Genomic DNA, 19,240 nt, shown 5'->3' on the forward strand with positions numbered 1-19,240 from the left:
GTGACCTTTGATTGAATTGAATAATGATCAGGAAGCAGAAATGGCTATGTTTTGCTTTAGGTCAGAAAATCTCTGGCGACTTGTGCAAAGCCCCATAACTCAGCATTAAAGGGTTTAAACCTAAGGGTTACTTGCACACAAGGTTTGCTTTCATCATTCCAAAGGCCTTCTAAGTTTTCATCATCTTTTATGAAGAAATGTGAATGGCATCAGGCAGAACATTCAGGGTATTTCACTTTAAAGCCCTGCCAGTGTTTTAAAAGCATTCCATTCCACCAAAACAAAAACACGAGCCTGACAACAGCTGCACTAATCTCTCTGATTCAATTAATGTAAATAATGCAAAGGATCAAAGCATCTAATTAACTCCCTGGAGGCTGACATCAGGTATAAATTTGGTAATCTTTGAGGGGAGTGTAGAATGTGCTTAGAGTTTTTGATAGCAATGCACGGATCACCAAAAGGTCTGCTGTTTGCCATTTACTATCCCATCCTTGCAGCTGTTGGGGTTCCAGGTAAAGTATTGGAGTTAGTTATTGGTTATGGGAACCATTGATTAGCTGTGTCACTGCTCTAAAAGCCAGTAGGGCTTCTCCATTGTACAGACATTCTTTCTTTCATTTACCAGGATAATTCCTCCATTTAATGGGATATAATTTCCCTATGAAGCACTATAACCTTTCGTCTTTCACAGTATCATGTATTCCATGAGAACAAATTTTCTTCCCATTTTATCGATATTTCTTCTTCCTGAGGAAAATCAAAGTACTGAAGAAAAAAGTTATGATGAAAGTTCATTGACCTGAAATGTTAACTCTGTTTCTCTCCCACAGATGCTGCCAGACCTGCTGAGTATTTCCAGCGCTTGCCCTGTCTATTTCCTCCTGTTACCGATATAATGTCTCCCTTTTTATGCCATAATTCATTCCCTTTAAGAGACTCACCTTTACCATACAAATTCTTCTCTTTACAGATATCATCTCACCCCTTTACCAGTAAAATACTTCCCCTGACCAATAACATTTCATCAAATTAATTGCATTATTTCTCCATTATACTGCTACCATCTCACAGTGGTTCTCTTGTGTTATTGACACTGCGACAGTGGGTATATTATCACTCTGTTATCATGGTGTAAATGTAGTTCTATTGTGCTATTGACATTGATAATAATAGTAAGGTTTTACTAATAATTTTAAGGTGTTGTAGTATTGGTCAGCTTTTTTTAGCAGCAGCAAAGGGTCAACTAATAAATCAAGGAATGGCAGAGGTGCTTCAACCTCAAGAGTGCACCTCCTGTGCTATCTGGGAGCTCCCAGGATATTTCCTGTATCCCAGAGAAATATTTGTGCAACAAGTATTGTCAATTGTGGCAGCTTGAGCTCCGAGTTTTGGAACTTGAACACTACGGTGCATTCATGAGGCTGAGAGCTATTAGAAAACATGTTTATAGATGTGGTCACCCCACAGCTTAAGATTATGCAGGGAGAGAGGGAATTGGTGACCACCAGACAGTCAAAAAGAATCAGGCAGATAGTGCAGGAGACCCCTGAGTGCATCTCATTCTCCAACAGGTATTCAGTTATGAATACTGAGGAAAATAATGCTTCACCTGGGGAGTGCAGCCAGAGCCAATTCCATGACACCACAAGTGGCTCAGCTGCACGGTGGGGTACAGGGAAGACTGGAAGAGCCATAGTGATGGGTGATTCAATAGTCAGGGGAACAGACAGGCGTTTCTGTGGCTGCAGACGTGAATCCAGGATGGTGTGTTGCCTCCCTGGTGCCAGGGTCAAGGATGTCACTGAGTGGCTACAGAGCATCCTGAAGGGGGAGGGTGAACAGCCAGCAGTCATGGTCCACATCGGAACCAACGACATAGGGAGAAAGAGGGATGTGGTCCTGCAGTCAGAATTTAGGGAGCTAAGTAAGACATTCGTAAGCAGGACCTCAAAAGTAGTTATCTCCAGATTACTCCCAGTGCCACGCACAAGTGAATTTAGGGATAGAAGGATAAGCATGACTGGAAAGATGGTGCTAGAGGGAGGGCTTCAGATTCCTTGGACATTGGGACCGGCTCAGGGGGAGATGGGACATGTACAGGACTGATGTGTTGCGCCTGAACAGAGCGGGGACTGAGTTCCTTGTGGGACGTTTTGCAAGTGCTGTTGGGGAATGGTTAAACTCGTTTGGCAAGGGAATGGGGACCTGAGGGTATACTCTGTTAGGACAAAGTCAGAAATGAAAATGGAAGGCAGAAAATTAATAGATGAATCTGGAAGAGGAAACAAAGGTTAGAAAATAATAAAAGGAGTTAAGAAAGGAGGGGGAGTGGCAATTTTGGTTTATCTAACCATTACATCTGTGAGGAGGGATGATATGTTGGAAAGTTCATCAAATAACGCGATATGGATTGAGCTAACAAACATGCACAGGACAATCACACTGCTGGGAATGTAGTATAGACCCCCAAACTGTCAGAGGGAGATAGAAGAGCAGATATGTCAGCAAATCTCTGTGAAGTGCAAGAACAATTGGGAAGTAATGGTAGGGGATTTGAACTATCGCAATATTAACTGGGACAGTTTTAGTGTGAAAGAAATTGAGGGAGCAGAATTTTTGAGAGACATTCAAGAGAATCTTTTTGCCCAGTATGCAGCAAGTTCAACAAGAGAGGGCACAGTTTCAGACTTGGTTTTAGGAAATGAAGATGGGTAGGTCGATGGGGTGGCAGTGGGTGAGCATTTTGGTGGTAGTGATCATAATTCAGTCATTTTTAACGTAAGTATGGAAAAGAACAGAGATAGAACATGAGTTAGAGTTCTCAATTGGGGCAAGGCCAATTTTACGAAACTGAGGATTGATTTAGCGAAAGTGGACTGGAAACATCTACTTGAAGGTAAATCAGTGTCAGAGCATTGGGATGTGTTCAAAGATGAGATTCAAGGGGTTCAGAGTAAACATGTTCCCTCAAAGAAAAAGGCTCAGATGGCCAAATCTGGAGCCCCATGGATGTCAAGGACCTTACAGGGTATGATAAGGCAGAGAAGGAAATCTTATGTCCGACATCGAGAGCTCAATACTACAGAAAGCCGAGAGGAGTACAGAAAGTCGAGGGATGAAATCCAAAAGGAAATTAGGAAAGCAACGAGAGGACATGAAAAAATATTGGCAAGTAAAATCAAGGTGAGCCCACATGTATTTTATCAATACATTATGAGTAATAGGATAACTAAGGAGAGAGTAGGGCCATAAAAGACCAAAAGGTAACCTATGTGCAGGGGTGGAAGATATTGGTATGGTTCTAAATGAATACTTTGCGTCTGTCTTCATAAAAGAGTGGGATGATGCAGATATTGTAGTTAAAGAGGAGGAGTGTGAAGTATTGTATGTGATAAACATAGTGAGAGAGGAAGTATGAAAGGGATTAGCATCCTTGAAAGTTGATAACTCACCAGGGCCAAATGAAATGTACCCTATGCTGTTAAAAGTATCAAGAGAGGAAATAGCAGAGGGTCTGGCCATCATTTTCCAGTCTTCGGTGGATACTGGTATTGTGCTGGAGGATTGGAGAACTGCGAACGTTGTCCCTCTGCTTAAAAAGGGAGAGAAGGATAGACTGAATAATTACAGGCCAGTCAGTCTAACCTCTGTACTGGGCATATTATTGGAATCTATTCTGAGAGACAGGATAAACTGTCATTTAGAAAGGCACAGGTTAATCAAGGATAGTCAGCATGGATTTGTTAAGGGACGCTCTTGTTTCACCAAGTTGATCACATTTTTTGAATATATAACAAGGAAGATAGATGAGATTATTGCAGTTGATGTGGTTTATATGGAGTTTATCAAGGCTTTTGACAAGGTTACACATGGCAGATTGGTTAAAAACAATAAAATACCATGGTATCTGGGGAAATGTCACAAGGCGGATACAAAATTGCCTCAGTTGCATGAAACAAAGGGTAATTTTTGAAAACTGTTTTAGTGACTGGAGGGATGTATCCTGTCGCATTCCGCAGGCCTCAGTACTGGGTCCCCTGCTTTTTGCTACAGTTAACGATTTGGACATAAATGTATGATCAATATATGATCAAGAAGCTTTCAGATGACTCAAAGATTGGCTGTGTGGTGGCTAGAGAGGAGGATAGCTGGAGGTTGCAGGAAGATATTGATGGGCTGGTCAGATGGGCAAAAAAATGGTAAACAGAATGCAACCTGGAGAAGTGTGAAGTGATGCATTTGTGGAGGTCAAACAAGGCAACGGAATACACGATAAATGGGACATGGGTCCAAACACCCATTGTATATTCCCTTGCCTTATTAGTCCTCACAAAGTGCATCACCTCACACATCTCAGGTTTAAATTCCATTTGCCACTGCTCTGCCCATCTTACCAGCACATCTATATTGTCCTGTAATCTAAAGTTTTCCTCCTCACTGTTTACGACACCACCAATTTTCGTGTCATCTGCGAACTTACTGATCGTACCTCCTAGAGTCATGTCTAAATCATTAAAATACACTACAAACTGTAAGAGTCCCAGCACTGATCCCTGCGGTACATCACTGGTCACAGGCTTCCAATCTCAAAAACAACCCTCGACCATCACTTACTGTCACTAAGCCAATTTTGGATCCAATTTGCCAAATTGCCCTGAATCCCAGGGGCTCTTACCTTCTTAACCAATCTGCCATGCAGGACCTTATCAAAAGCCTTACTGAAGTCCATGTAGACTACATCAACTGCTTTCCACTCATCTGCACATCTAGTCACCTCCTCGAAAAATTCGAGCAAGTTTGTTCGACATGATCCTGTTCCTGTTCCTGACATGTTCCTGTGAGGAAGAAGGATACGTTTGGCAAGTTTCGGGAACCTTGGATAACGCAGAATATTGTGAGCCTCATCAAAAAGAAAAAGGAAGCATTCATAAGGGCTGGAAGGCAAGGAACAGACGAATCCCTTGAGGAATATAAAGACAGCAGAAAGGAACTTAAGCAAGGAGTCAGGAGGGCTAAAAGGGGTTATGAGATGTCATTGGCAAACAGGATTAAGGAAAATCCCAAGGCTTTTTATACGTATATAAAGAGCAAGAGGGTAACCAGGGAAAGGGTTGGCCCACTCAAGGACAGAGATGGGAATCTATGTGTGGAGCCAGAGGAAATGGGCGAGGTACTAAATGAGTACTTTGCATCAGTATTCACCAAGGAGAAGGACTTGCTGGATGATGAGCCTAGGGGTGTGGAGATAGTCTCAGTTATCTCATTATCAAAAAGGAGGAGGGGTTGGGTGTCTTGCAAAACATTAAGGTAGATAAGTCCCCAGGGCCTGATGGGATCTACCCTAGAATACTGAATGATGCAAGAGAAGAAATTGCTGGGGCCTTGACATAAATCTTTGCATCCTCATTGTCTCCAGGTGAGGTCCCAGAGGACTGGAGAATAGCCAATGTTGTTCCTTTTTTTCGGAAGGGTCGCAAGGATAATCCAGAAAATTATAGGCCGGTGAGCCTTACATCAGTGGTAGGGAAATTATCGGAGAGGATTCTTCGGGACAGGATTTACTCCCATTTGGAAACAAATGGACTTATTAGCGAGAGGCAGTGTCTCACTAATTTGATTGAGTTTTTTGAGGAAGTGACAAAGATGCTTGATGAAGGAAGGGCAGTGGATGTTATCTACATGGACTTCAGTAAAGCCTTTGACAAGGTCCCTCATGGCAGACTGGTACAAGAGGTGAAGTCACATGGGATCAGAGGGGAGCTGGCAAGATGGATACAATACTGGCTCGGCCATCGAAGACAGAGGGTGGCAGTGGAAGGGTGCTTTTCTGAATGAAGGGATGTGACTAGTGGTGTTCCGCAGTGATCAGTGCTGGGACCTTTGGTCTTTGTAGAATATATAAATGATTTAGAGGAAAATGTAGCTGGTCTGATTAGTAAGTTTGCGAATGACACAAAGGTTGGTGGAGTTGCGGACATTGATGAGGATTGTCAGAGGATGCAGCAGGATATAGATCGGTTGGAGACTTGGGCGGAGAAATGGCAGATGGAGTTTAATTCGGACAAATGTGAGGTAATGCCACTTGGAAGGTCTAAGGCAGGTGGGAAGTATACAGTAAATGGCAGAAACCTTAGGAGTATTGACAGGCAGAGAGATCTGGGCGTACTGGTCCACAGATCACTGAAAGTGGCAACGCAGGTGGATAAGGTAGTCAAGAAGGCATATGGCATGCTTGCCTTCATCGGCCGGTGCATAGAGTATAAAAATTGGCAAGTCATGCTGCAGCTGTACAGAACTTTAGTGAGGCCACACTTGGAATATTGCGTGCAATTCTGGTCGCCACACTACCAGAAGGACGTGGAGGCTTTGGAGAGGGTATAGAAGAGGTTTACCAGGATGTTGCCTGGTCTGGAGGGCATTAGCTTTGAGGAGAGGTTGGATAAACTCGGATTGTTTTCACTGGAACGACGGAGGTGGAGGGGCGACATGATAGAGGTTTGCAAAGTTATGAGCGGCATGGACAGAGTGGATAGTCAGAAGCTTTTTCCCAGGGTGGAAGAGTCAGTTACTAGGGGACATAGGTTTAAGGTGAGAGGGGAAAAGGTTAGAGGGGATGTGCGAGTCAAGTTTTTTACACAGAGGTTGGCGAGTGCCTTGAACTTGTTGCTGGGGGAAATGGTGGAAGCAGGTTCCATAGAGACGTTTATGAGGCATCTTGACAAATACATGAATAGGATGGGATTAGAGAGATATGGACCCCGGAAGTTCAGAAGGTTTTAGTTTCGGCAGGCATCAAGGTTGGCGAAGCCTTGGAGGGCCGAATGGCCTGTTCCTGTGCTGTACTGTTCTTTGTTCTTTTATCTCCCCCAACAAAGCCATGCTGACTATCCTTGAATAATCCCTTCTGCTCCAAGTGGAGATTGATCCTGTCCCTCAGAGTTTTTTCCAATAGTTTCTCAAACACTGATGTTAGACTCACCAGCCTGTAATTACTGGTTTACCCTTCTTGAGTAATGGTACCATATTGCTGTCCTCCAGTCCTCTTGCACAACTCTTGTTGTCAGAGAGTATTTTAAAATTTGTGTCAGAGCTCCTGATATCTCCTCCCTTGCCTCACATAAAAGCCTGGGTTACATCTCATCTGGGCCTGGAGATTTATCCCCTTATAATTCTGCTAAAACTGGTAATACATCCTCCCTTTCAAGGCTAATTTGTTCATGTATAACACAGTCCCCCTCTCTGATCACTACACTTACACATCCTTCTCCATAGTGAATACAGATGAAAAGTAATCATTTAAAACCTCACCAACATCCTCCGGCTCCACACACAGATTGCCACCTTGGTCCCTAATGATCCCTACTCTTTCTCTGGTTATCCTCTTCCCCTTAATATACTTATAAAATGCCTTGAGATTTTCATTTATCTTGCACACCAATGTTTTTTCATGCCCCCTCTTTGCTCTCCTAATTATTTTTTTAAGTACCCCCCCCCACACACACTTTCTGTACTCCTGTAGGACCTTCGCTATTTTCAGCACTCTGCATCTGCCATAAGCCTCCTTTTTTTCCCTTATCCAATCCTCTGTATCCTTTGACATCCAGGGTTCCCTGGACTTGTTGGTCCTACCCTTCAACTTTTCGGGAACATGTTGGCCCTGAACTCTCACTATTTCCTTTTTGAATGACTCCCACTGGTCTGATGTAGACTTTCCTACAAGTAGCTGCTCGCAGTCCACTTTGGCCAGATCCTGTTTTATCATATTGAAATCGGCCTTCCCCCAATTCAGTACCTTTATTTCTGGTCCATCTTTGTCCTTTTCCATTGCTACCTTAAATCTTACAGAGTTATTGTCAGTATCCCCAAAATGGGCCCCCCCTGACACTTCTACCACTTGTCCGGCTTCATTCCCTGTGATTCGGTCCATTACTGCCCCTTCTCTTGTCGAACTTGCTCCTTGCTGACTCAAAAAGTTTCCTGTCTGCACTTTAGGAATTCTGCCCCCTTTCAGTCTTATGCACTCAGACTATCCCAGTTAATATTGGGGAAGTTGAAATCCCCGAAAATTATTACCACATTATTTTTACACCTCTCTGAGATTTGCCAACATATCTGTTCCTCTATCTCTCCCTAACTATTTGGAGGCCTGTGGTATCCTCCCAGCCAAGTGATTGCCCCCTTTTTGGCTTTAAATTCTGCCCATATGCCTCATTTGAGGAACTTTCTAAGATATCATCCCTCCTTACTGCAGTAATTGACTCCTTGATCAATAGTGCAATGCCACCTCCTCTTTTATCCCCTCCCTTGTCATGCCTGAAGATTCAATACCCTGGAATATTGAGCTACCAGTCCTGCCCTTCCCTCAAACATGTCTCTGCGGGAGCAATAATATCATATTCCCATATGTTAATCATTGCCCTCAATTCATCTGTCTTACTTGTAACATTCTTTGCGTTAAAATAGATGAAATCCAGCCTTCCAATATTTGCTTGTGCCTTAACAGGTCTATATTTGCTCCCACTTCCAGATTGACTTAATTTCTCTTCCATATTTGGCTGTGCATCACCCCCTACTGTACCTCCACTCTGTATCCCATCCTCCTGCCAAATTGGTTTAAATCCGCCTCAACAGCAGGAGCAAACCTCCCAGCAAGAATGTTGGTACCGTTTCAGTTCAAGTGCAACCCGTCCAACTTGTGCAGGTCCCACGTTCACCAGAAACAGACCCAGTGAATCAGGAAACTAAAACTCTCCCTCCTGCACCATGTCTTCAGTTCTGGTTCTGGTTTCCTATAATTAAACACACTTGTCCAAGTGCCTGATTTTGTCCCAGATTATCATCTCTAAATTTTCACCGCAACTGAGGTTAATCTGACTGGCCTGCAGTTGCTGGTTTTATTCTGAAACACTTTAGTTTAGAGATACAGCACTGAAACATGCCCTTCGGCCCACCGAGTCTGTGCCGACCATCAACCACCCATTAAAACTAATCCTACACTAATTCCATATTCCTACCACATTCCCACCTGTCCCTATATTTCCCTACCACCTACCTATACTAGGGGCAATTGCTAATGGCCAATTTACCTATCAACCTGCAAGTCTTTGGCATGTGGGAGGAAACCGGAGCACCCAGAGGAAACCCACGCAGACACAGGGAGAACTTGCAAACTCCACACAGGCAGTACCCAGAATTAAACCCTGGTTGCTGGAGCTGTGAGGCTGTGGTGCTAACCACTGCACCACTGTGCCGAACAAGATTGTAATATTTGCACTTCTCCAGTTCTCTGGCACCAGCCCTATATCCAAGGAGGATTGGAAGTTTATGCCCAGCAGTAGCTTCACAATTTCCACTCTTACTTCCTTCAGCATCCTCGGATACATCTGGTCCTGGTGACTTATCAAATTTAAGGACAGCCAGCCTTTCTAATACTGCTTCCTTATCAATTTTTAGTCCATTCCGTATCTCAGTTACCTCATGTTCCAATATAACATGGGCAGCATTTTCTTCCTTGGTAAATACTGGTGCAAGGTCTTCATTTAATAACTCAGCCATACCCTCTGTCTCCACACATCGATCCTCTTTTTGGTTCCCAATCGGCCCGAACCATCCTCTGAGCAGCCTTTTACTATTTAAATGCTTATGGAAGATTTTTTGATTCCCTGTTATGTTGGTTGCCAGTCTCTTCTCATACTCTCTCTTTGCTTCTCTGATTTCACACGAACACAGAAATAGGAGCAGGAGTAGACCATAAGGCCCATCGAGCCTGCTCCACTATTCAAAATGATCATGGTTGATCTTAGGATTCAACTCCAATTTCCCGCCCACTCATCATAGCCCTTGGTTCCTTGAGAGACCAAAAATCTGTCTCTCTGAGGCTTAAATGTATTCAATGATGGAGCATCCACCACCCACTGGGGCAGAGAATTCCAAAATTTCACAATCCTTTGAGTGAAGTAATTTCATCTCATCTCAGTCCGAAATGATCAGACCCTTATCCTGAGATTGTGCTTCCATGTTTTAGATTCCCCGGCCAATGGAAATTATCCCTCAGTGTCGATCCTATCCAACCGCTTTAGAAACTTACATGTTTCAAAGAGATCACCTCTCATTCTTCTAACTTTCGTACAATACAGGCCCAATTTGATCATCATAGGATAATCCCCTCATCCCAGTGACCAATCCAGTGAACTCTGGCTGCAATGCTAGTATATCCTTTCTTAAATGTAGAGTCCAAAACTGCACACAGTGTTCCAGATGTGGTTTCACCAAAACCCTGTACAACTGTAGCCATGCTTCCTTGTTCCTGGACTCCAATCCCCTTGCAATAAAGGCCAACATGCCATTTGCCTTCCTAATTGCTTGCTGTATCTGCATGTGAAATTTCTCCGTTCCTGGTACAAGCACAACCAAGTCTCTTTGAATATCAACACTTATAATTTTCATGCCTTTTTCCACTTTCCCTCTGAAATTTCTATCTTCAGCCTGGCTTTCACGTATTATCAGCCTGACATTTCTCATGTGCTCCTTTTTCTACTTCATCTTACTCCCTATCCTTCTCGTCATCAAGGGAGCTCAGGCTTTCGTTCCCATTCTTTCCCCCTCGTGGGGATGTACCTCGACTGTCCCCGAACCATTTCCTCTTTAAAGGCAGTCCATTGTTTTGTGACAGTGTTGCCTGCCAATTTTTGAGTCCAATGTAGCTGAAATAGATTCGTTCTCACCCCACTGAAATTGGCCGTCCTCCAATTTAGTATTTCAATTTAGATTGTTCCCTGCCTCCTCCACAGCTAACCAAAAGCTTATGATACTCTGATCATTGTTCACTAACTGTTCAGCAGCTGACACCTGATCCACTTAATGCACCTCATTCCCCAGAACCAGATCTGGCAAAACATCCTTCCTCATTGACCTGGAAATATGCCAATCAAGAAAAGTCTCCTGAATAATTCATAATCTCTTCCCCCTCTCTGCCCTTCACACAATTGTTATCCCATTCTGTATGAGGATAATTGAAGTCTCCCATTATCACTACTTTACAGTTTTTGTAATTTCCCTTCACATTTGCTACTCTATATCTTTCCCACTAGTTGGTGGCCTATAGAATACAAAGAGTGGTAATAATGGTACCTCTATTGTTTGTGAACACAAACCAAATAGATTCAGTGCTTAAATCCTCCAGGACATGCTCTCTCTCCAGCTGTGTAATATTCTCCTTAATAATTACAGCTACTCGTCCTTCTTTCTTTCCATCCTCTTTCCTAAATATTTTGTATCCAGGAACATTTGGTTGCCAATCCTCCCATTTTTTGAGCCAGGTCTCTGTTATCATCATGACATCATATTCCCATGTGGCTATTTGCACTGGCATTGGTCCAAGCAAATTTACCATGCTCCGTGTGTTTACGTACATGCACAGTAAACCTCATTAAGACCTGATTGCATTCCCTCTTACTCTGACCCCACCTAATGTCTCACTGTTTCTTACTCTAGTGCTATCTGCTTCTCCTAACCCTTTGTGCACCTTGTTTATCATTCCTAGTTCTGCATCTTGGTTCCCAACCCCCTGCCAAGCTCTTTTAAGCCTCCCAATCGCACGAGTAAACGACACCTCGAGGGTATTGGTCCCGGCTCGTCCGCTATAGTTCCCACCTCCCCCAGAACTGATGTCAACGTCCCAGGAATCGAAAGATCTCCCTTATTCACCATCTCCAGCCACACATTCATCTGCTCTTTCCTATTCTTTACTCACCAGCACATGGCACCAGGAGTAATCCGAAGATTCATTCGTTTGAGGTCCTGTTTGCTCGTTTCTTTCTCAGCTTCCTAAAATCAGACTGAAGGATGACAATCCTCTTTCAGCCTATGTTGTAAGTATCAATATGGACCACGGACTCTGACAGTTCACCCTCCCCACTCAGAGTTGTCTGCACTTACGCTAAACTTACAGAGGGCAATGTTTCTACTCTCAGTCTCTAACTCTCAGTGGTTCAGCCTGGCTCTCCTCTTCCACATTAGCTGCTGCTGATGGTTCTACAGAGACCGCTGTTGAGTCCGAGTGTTCCTTCTGCTCCAAGCATCTGACAATGTTCTGGAATGTTCCCGTCTTCACTCTTTTCTGCTTATTGGGTGAGGCTGAACAACTGGTGTCATCTCTCACATGAGTCAAAAGGTTTTAAGTTCAATATCAACTCTGTGACCAAGCTGATTACATTTCCCAGCAGCACAGTGCAGGCCTGAAGAAATGCTGTATTCTCGAAGGAGCTTTTCCCTGAATGAGACCTCATCATCTGCCAGTTCCGGTAGTTCAGATGACACTGAAGATCCCAGGAGACTATCAGAGGAAGAGTTGAGAGTTATCACTGCGTCCTCACCAATATTCCCTCTGTAAAGTCAGAAAGCACCAATTGTCTATTCGATCCTTGCTTTTTGGAATCTTTTTGAGCGAGTTGACTTCCGTATTTCCCAGCACTCAATAATTTTGCAGTAATTCATCAGATGAGGACACTGTCCATCCTCAGCAGGATAAGGTCCATTTACAATGTAAATTTTTCATGCTCTCTTGTTAGTTTCCACACCTATCAATGGTTTTTGTGCCATTTACTCTCCAGCGTATCATCTACGATATGATACTAATGACATTTTTCCTGTCCATTTAACGTCCATGAGTTTTTGATGCCTGCTGTTCTCTATTACCTTCATTATGTAACATTTTGACATCATTGGGCTGTCATCAGCTGCATTTTACATGTCCGCTGTCGAAATCACTTTTAAAAGGCTTCGAGTCCTGCTTTTCAATTGTAATATTTAAAGAAATAGTGATTTAAAATAAATCTGAATAAATTAAAGAAATGTTTCTAGCCCCTCTCCCACTCAAAGAACAAAGAACAAAGAACAGCACAGCACAGGAACAGGCCATTCGGCCCTCCAAGCCTGCGCTGATCTTGATCCCTGCCTCAACTAAAATCTGCTGCAGTTCCGGGGTCCATATCCCTCTATTCACATCCAATTCATGTATTTGTCAAGATGCCTCTTAAACGTCTCTATGGTAGCTGCTTCCACCTCCTCCCCCAGCAACAAGTTCCAGGCACTCATCACCCTCTGTGTAAAGAACTTGTCTCGCACATCCCCTCTAAACTTTGCCCCTCTCACCTTAAACCTATGTCCCCTTGTAACTGACTATTCCCCCCTGGGAACAGACTTCTGACTATCCACTCTGTCCATGCCGCTCATAACTTTGTAAACCTCTATCATGTCGCCCCTCCACTTCCGTCGTTCCAGTGTAAACAATTCGAGTTTATCCAGCCTCTCCTCATAGCTAATGCCCTCCAGACCAGGCAACATCCTGGTAAACCTCTTCTGTACCCTCTCCAAAGCCTCCATGTCCTTCTGGTAATGCGGCGACCGGAATTGCACGCAATATTCTAAGTGTGGCCGAACTAAAGTTCTGCACAGCTGCAGCATGACTTGCCTATTTTTATACTCTATGCCCCGACCAACGAAGGCAAGCATGCCGTATGCCTTCTTGACTACCTTATCCACCTGCGTTGTCATTTTCAGTGACCTGTGGACCAGTACGCCCAGATCTCTCAGCCTGTCAATACTCCTAAGGGTTCTGCCATTTACTGTATACTTCCCACCTGCATTACATCTTCCAAAATGCGTTACCTCACATTTGTCCGAATTAAACTCCATCTGCCATTGCTCCACCCAAGTTTCCAACCGATTTATATACTGCTATATCCTCTGACAATCCTCATCAATGTCCGCAACTCCACCAACCTTTGTGTCGTACACAAACTTACTAATCAGACCAGCTACATTTTCCTCCAAATCATTTATATATACTACAAAGAGCAAAGGTCCCAGCACTGATCCCTGCGGAACACCACGAGTCACAACCCTCCATTCAGAAAAGCACACTTCTCCTGCGACCCTCTGTCTTCTATGACCGAGCCAGTTCTATATCCAACTTGCCAGCTCCCCTCTGATCCCATGTGACTTCACCTTTTGTGCCAGTCTTTCATGAGGGACCTTGTCAAAGGCTTTACTGAAGTCCATGTAGACAACATCCACTGCCCTTCCTTCATCAATCGTCTTTGTCACTTCGTCAAAAAACTCAAACAAATTAGTGAGACACGACCTCCCCTTCACAAAACCATGCTGCCTCTCGCTAATAAGTCCATTTGTTTCCAAATGGGAGTAAATCCTGTCCCGAAGAATCCTCTCTAATAATTTCCCCACCACTGACGTAAGGCTCACTGGCCTATAATTTCCTGGATTATCCTTGCTACCCTTCTTAAACAAAGGAACAACATTGGCTTTTCTCCAGTCCACTGGGACCTCACCTGTAGCCAAAGAGGATGCAAAGATTTCTATCAAGGCCCCAGCAATTTCTTCCCTTGCCTCCCTCAGTATTCTGGGGTAGATCCCATCGGGCCCTGGGGACTTATCTACCTTAATGCTTTGCAAGACACCCAACACCTCCTCCTTTTTGATAATGAGATGAGTGAGACTATCTACAATCCCCTCTCTCGACTCATCATCCACCAAGTCCTTCTCCTTGGCGAATACCGATGCAAAGTGCTCATTTAATACCTCGCCCATTTCCTCTGGCTCCACCCATAGATTCCCATCTCTGTCCTTGAGTGGGCCAACCCTTTCCCTGGTTACCCTCTTGCTCTTTATATATGTATAAAAAGCCTTGGAATTTTCCTTAATCCTGTTTGCCAATGACTTTTCATGACCCCTTTTAGCCCTCCTGACTCTTGCTTAATTTCCTTCCAACTGTCTTTATATTCCTCAAGGGAGTCATCTGTTCCTAGCTTTCCAGCCTTGACGAATGCTTCCTTTTTCTTTTTGACGAGGCTCACAATATCCCGCGTTATCCAAGGTTCCCGAAACTTGCCAAACTTATCCTTCTTCCTCACAGGAACATGCTGTTCCTGGAACCTAATCAACTGACATTTGAAAGACTCCCACATGTCAGATGTTGATTTGCCCTCAAACAGCCGCCCCCAATCGAAATTCTTCAGTTCCTGCCTAATATTGTTTCAAATAGACTTCCCCCAATTTAGCATCTTCACCCGAGGACTACTCTTATCCTTATCCACAAGTACCTTAAAAGTCACTGTTCCCGAAATGCTCCCCTACTGAAACTTCGACAACCTGGCCGGTCTCATTCCCCAATACCAGGTCCAGTACGGCCCCACCCCCAGCTGGACTATCTAGGTATTTGTTCAAGAAGTCCTCCTGGATGCTCCTCACAAATTCTGCCCCATCCAAGCCCCAAGCACTAAGTGAGTCCCAGTCAATATCGGGAAGTTAAAATCATCCACCACTACAACCCTGTGAGCTTTACATCTTTCCAAAATCTGTCGACATATCTGCTCCTCTACCTTCTGCTGGCTATTGGGAGGCCTGTAGTAAACCCCCAACAATGTGACTGCACCCTTCCTATTCCTGAGCTCCACCCATATTGCATCACTGCATGACTCCTCCGAGGTGTCCTCCCGCAGTGCAGCTGTGATATTCTCCTTAACTAGTAATGCAACTCCCCCCCCCCTTTCACATCCCCCTCTATCCCGCCTGAAGCTTCTAAATCCTGGAACATTTAGCTGCCAATTCTGTCCTTCCCTCAACCAAGTCTCTGTAATAGCAACAACATCATAGTTCCAAGTACGAATCCGAGCTCTAAGTTCATCTGCTTTACCTGTTATACTTCTTGCATTGAAACAAATGCACTTCAGACCACCAGTCCCGCTATGCTCCGCAACATCTTCCTGCCTGCTCTTCCTCTTAGTCTTATTGGCCTTATTAACTAGTTCCCCTTCATTTCCTTCACTTGTTGTCCTCCTGCTCTGGTTCCCACCCTCCTGCCACACTAGTTTAAACCCTCCCGAGTGATGCTTGCAAACCTCACAGCCAGGATATTAGTGCCCCCCCAGTTTAGATGCAACCCGTCCTTCTTGTACAGGTCCCATCTGTCCCTGAAGATAGCCCAACGGTACAGATATCTGAAACCCTCCCTACTACACCAGCTGCTCAGCCACGTGTTCAGCTGCACTATCTTCCTACTTCTAGCCTCACTGGCACGTGGCACAGTGAGTATTCCCGAGATTACAGCCCTAGAAGTCCTGTTTTTTAACTCCCCAATAAACATCTAATTCATTCTTTGCCCTCTCACCTACCCAGAATTATTTACCTTGTCCCCCTGACCTTCCCCCTACAATGTTCATACACTATGCACTTTATCCTTTCACACCATCTCCTTCACCAATAAGATGAGTTTGACCCCACCCCCTCCCTCACTGAAAAACGTACCGTCTCCCCCCTCCCCACCAGTGTTCCACCTCAATCCGTGCAAATTTCACACAGAATAATGTAAAACAGCTGATTCTGCTGGGAGTTGGGCCAGTAACTTTCCTCTTCTCACTCGCTCACACACATCCCCTCTCCTGCTTTCTCTCAGCCTTTCTCTCTCACTCTCTGTTACAGCTAACCTGGCAGTCATTGTGATCCTGTCCCGAGGAAGATGTGGTCTCTCCAGATGTATCACTTACTACCTGGTGTCCATGGCAGTGACGGATCTCCTGGTCCTGATCACTGCAGTGATATTAAACCGGATTGCTGGTATTTATTTCCCACTCAGTTTCCTGTCCATCACACCCATATGCAGTCTCCGTTCTGTCCTAAACTATGCAACCATCAGCTGTTCTGTCTGGTTAACAGTCGCTTTCTCCTTTGATCGATTTATGGCCATTTGTTGCCAGAAGCTGAAAATGAAATATTGCACTGAGAAAACGGCAGCACGGGTTATAGCAACGGTCTGTACACTGAGCTGTTTCAAAAATGTCTTCTTGTATTTCATATATGAACCTAATTACATAATTAACAACATACCCTGGTTCTGTAGCATTATATTAATATATTATACATCATCTGCATGGGCTGCATATGACTGGATTTTTATCGTTTTAACACCTTGTCTCCCATTCATTCTGATTTTATTGTTCAATGCTCTGACCATCAGACACATTTTATTGGCCAGTCGAGCACGGAGGAGACTCTGGGCTCCAAGCAATAGAGAGAATCAGAGTGACCCAGAGATGGAGAAGCGGAGAAAGTCCATTGTTTTACTCTTCGCCATCTCGGGCAGTTTCATCCTTTTATATTTGTTATTTTTTATAACAATTCTCTGTGTCCGAATTGAGGGTGTCAGTTATTTCTCTGGCACAAATTTCAAGGAATCAAATTTTATTCTGGAGGAAAGTGGAATAATGCTTCAGTTTTTGAGTTCTTGCATCAACCCATTTATTTATGCAGGAACCCAGAGTAAATTCAGGGAGGAGTTAAAGAATGGGGTGAAATATCCACTGAGTCTATTTGATAAATTATTGAAATGATGAAAATAGTAAAACATGAATTTATATTGCATTCCCTCTATTGCTGTCCTTGTTCTTTTCCAAATGGCCTCCTCTCCTAGATACAGTCACTTACTGATTGTGTGATTTTTAACAAAGACTGCATCGGAACTCTGTATCGGTGGACAATTCAGTGCTGTTTTTGGTTTCCAGTTTTCTTGCTTGTGTTGACTCAGGACTGGTAAAGTACTGCCAGCCCCCAGGGCCCTGGCATATCTCTATATTCATGCTGGAATTTGACACCCCCCACTGGAGTGAGCTGGTGGCAGGTGAGGGGGTAATAAAGTTCAGTTGGGGCAGGGGGCTGCTGTTCCTGATGCTTTTCTGCCCCTGCTGCAATTTTACCAGTGGTAGGTGGGTGCCTTAATCCCCACAGAAGGCCACCAGGTAAAACCTGGAGGCTTCCTTGGGGGCTTGGGTTGTGGGCTTCCTGATCGGACACCCTGTGCCCACAGTGGGTCCCACCGAAGCTGCAACCGCCTCCACTGGAATAAAGGTCTCGTCCTCCCCAAACGACCTTCTTTGCCTCGCTGGGGCCCGGCCGATTGTTCCCGGCAAGGCCCCAAAACATACTTGTCTGCGGGGGCCGACATCCACTTCGCTGCTTTTGGTTGGATGCAGTCCTCGCAGTGGACACTGCTCCCGGTGCCACTACTTGGACTGAGAGCTGCCAGCCTGATGATTGGCTGGCAGCTCATGGAGGTGCAACTTCCTGCCTCAAAGAAGTGGAAGTCTCGCCAAGTCCAAAAAGGAGCCTGGGCCGTGTAAAATCCTAACGTGACTCCCAGGCCCGGTGGAGGCGGGCTCCCCCTGACTTTTCCGTGAGTGGGCCAGCCTCCCCACCAAAGGAAAAGTCCAGACAGAGTGTCCGGCCTCTGAACTGTTATCCAAAATGACACTGAACTGTTTAATGAAGGGATGACAACATCTCTCCTGAAAATGATTTGGATCTTGAGGGCAGGATACATTCAGAAATGGGAGAAACCTCACAAGCTTTTTGGTTGTGGGTCAGAGTGTGTGTTTTACCCTCTGGAGTGAGTGGCAGATAAAGTCAAGTCTGTTGAAGAAGAGTAAAAAGGAGAGAAGACCACAACCCAGCTTCATTTTTCAATATCTCTGAAGGACCCTGAGAAGTTCACAGTGATAATTCATCTCACATCCTGTCTTTGAAGAATATCTGAAAAGTTAGTGTATTTGTGAGTGTGAAGGGACTAAGGTAAAAAAAAGGGGAACTTTAAACATTTTGATCTGTGTGTTTATGCTTTACTTCATTACTAGTTCAGACTTGTTTTATAATAAACTGATAATTTTGTTGTTAATTAGAGAAACCCGGTTGGTGTGTTCTATTTGAAAAATAGATTATATGATTGACTGAGTTGATAAGTGGGAAAATTTACCCTCATCTGTTGTGACCTGTGAGGAAGTGGGACTCGGAGAAACAGTGAACTCCTCCCACCTCGATCATTACATATTTAATTGGTTCTCCCATCACGAGGCAACGCCTCACAGCTACTTGCTGGAGCAAAAAGACAAAAGACCATCTCATTCACCCTTTACTCTTCTCATTTCCCAAATAGGAGAAGAAACACCACCCCCGTGTCATCAAAAAAATAAAATTAATCTAACAAAAGAGCCCCTTTTTAAAGGGGTAGAAACAATAAGCATCAAAATCAGGAAAACAAAACTTAACAAATTAAATGAGAATATTATCTCCACTATGGACTGTGCACTCCAGTCCAATTTGCTTTGTGTCCTCCTGACAGTCGCATCATCAATAATAATGAAGTTGTTGTCTAATCACAATAATCAATTTC

The 19,240-nt window shown here is 44.2% G+C and overlaps 1 protein-coding gene across 1 annotated transcript; it reads left to right on the forward strand.

Annotated features, from left to right (window-relative positions):
• The first annotated feature begins 445 nt into the window (after positions 1-445).
• LOC137381510 (probable G-protein coupled receptor 139) lies at positions 446-17,408 on the forward strand. Its single transcript, XM_068054208.1, has 2 exons — positions 446-515; positions 16,501-17,408. Exons 1-2 carry the CDS (start codon positions 446-448, stop codon positions 17,406-17,408), a joined length of 978 nt encoding a protein of 325 aa, XP_067910309.1.
• Positions 17,409-19,240: the final 1,832 nt, after the last annotated feature.

This window comes from Heterodontus francisci, chromosome 22 (assembly GCF_036365525.1).
Source record: "Heterodontus francisci isolate sHetFra1 chromosome 22, sHetFra1.hap1, whole genome shotgun sequence".
NCBI lineage: Eukaryota > Metazoa > Chordata > Chondrichthyes > Heterodontiformes > Heterodontidae > Heterodontus > Heterodontus francisci.

Bases quoted from the DNA above. Each gene is read 5' to 3' on its own strand.
- LOC137381510 (XM_068054208.1), top strand. From the start codon at position 446: ATGCACGGATCACCAAAAGGTCTGCTGTTTGCCATTTACTATCCCATC. The intron at 516-16,500 runs GTAAAGTATTGG...TCTCTGTTACAG, and splicing joins TGCAGCTGTTGGGGTTCCAG to CTAACCTGGCAGTCATTGTG.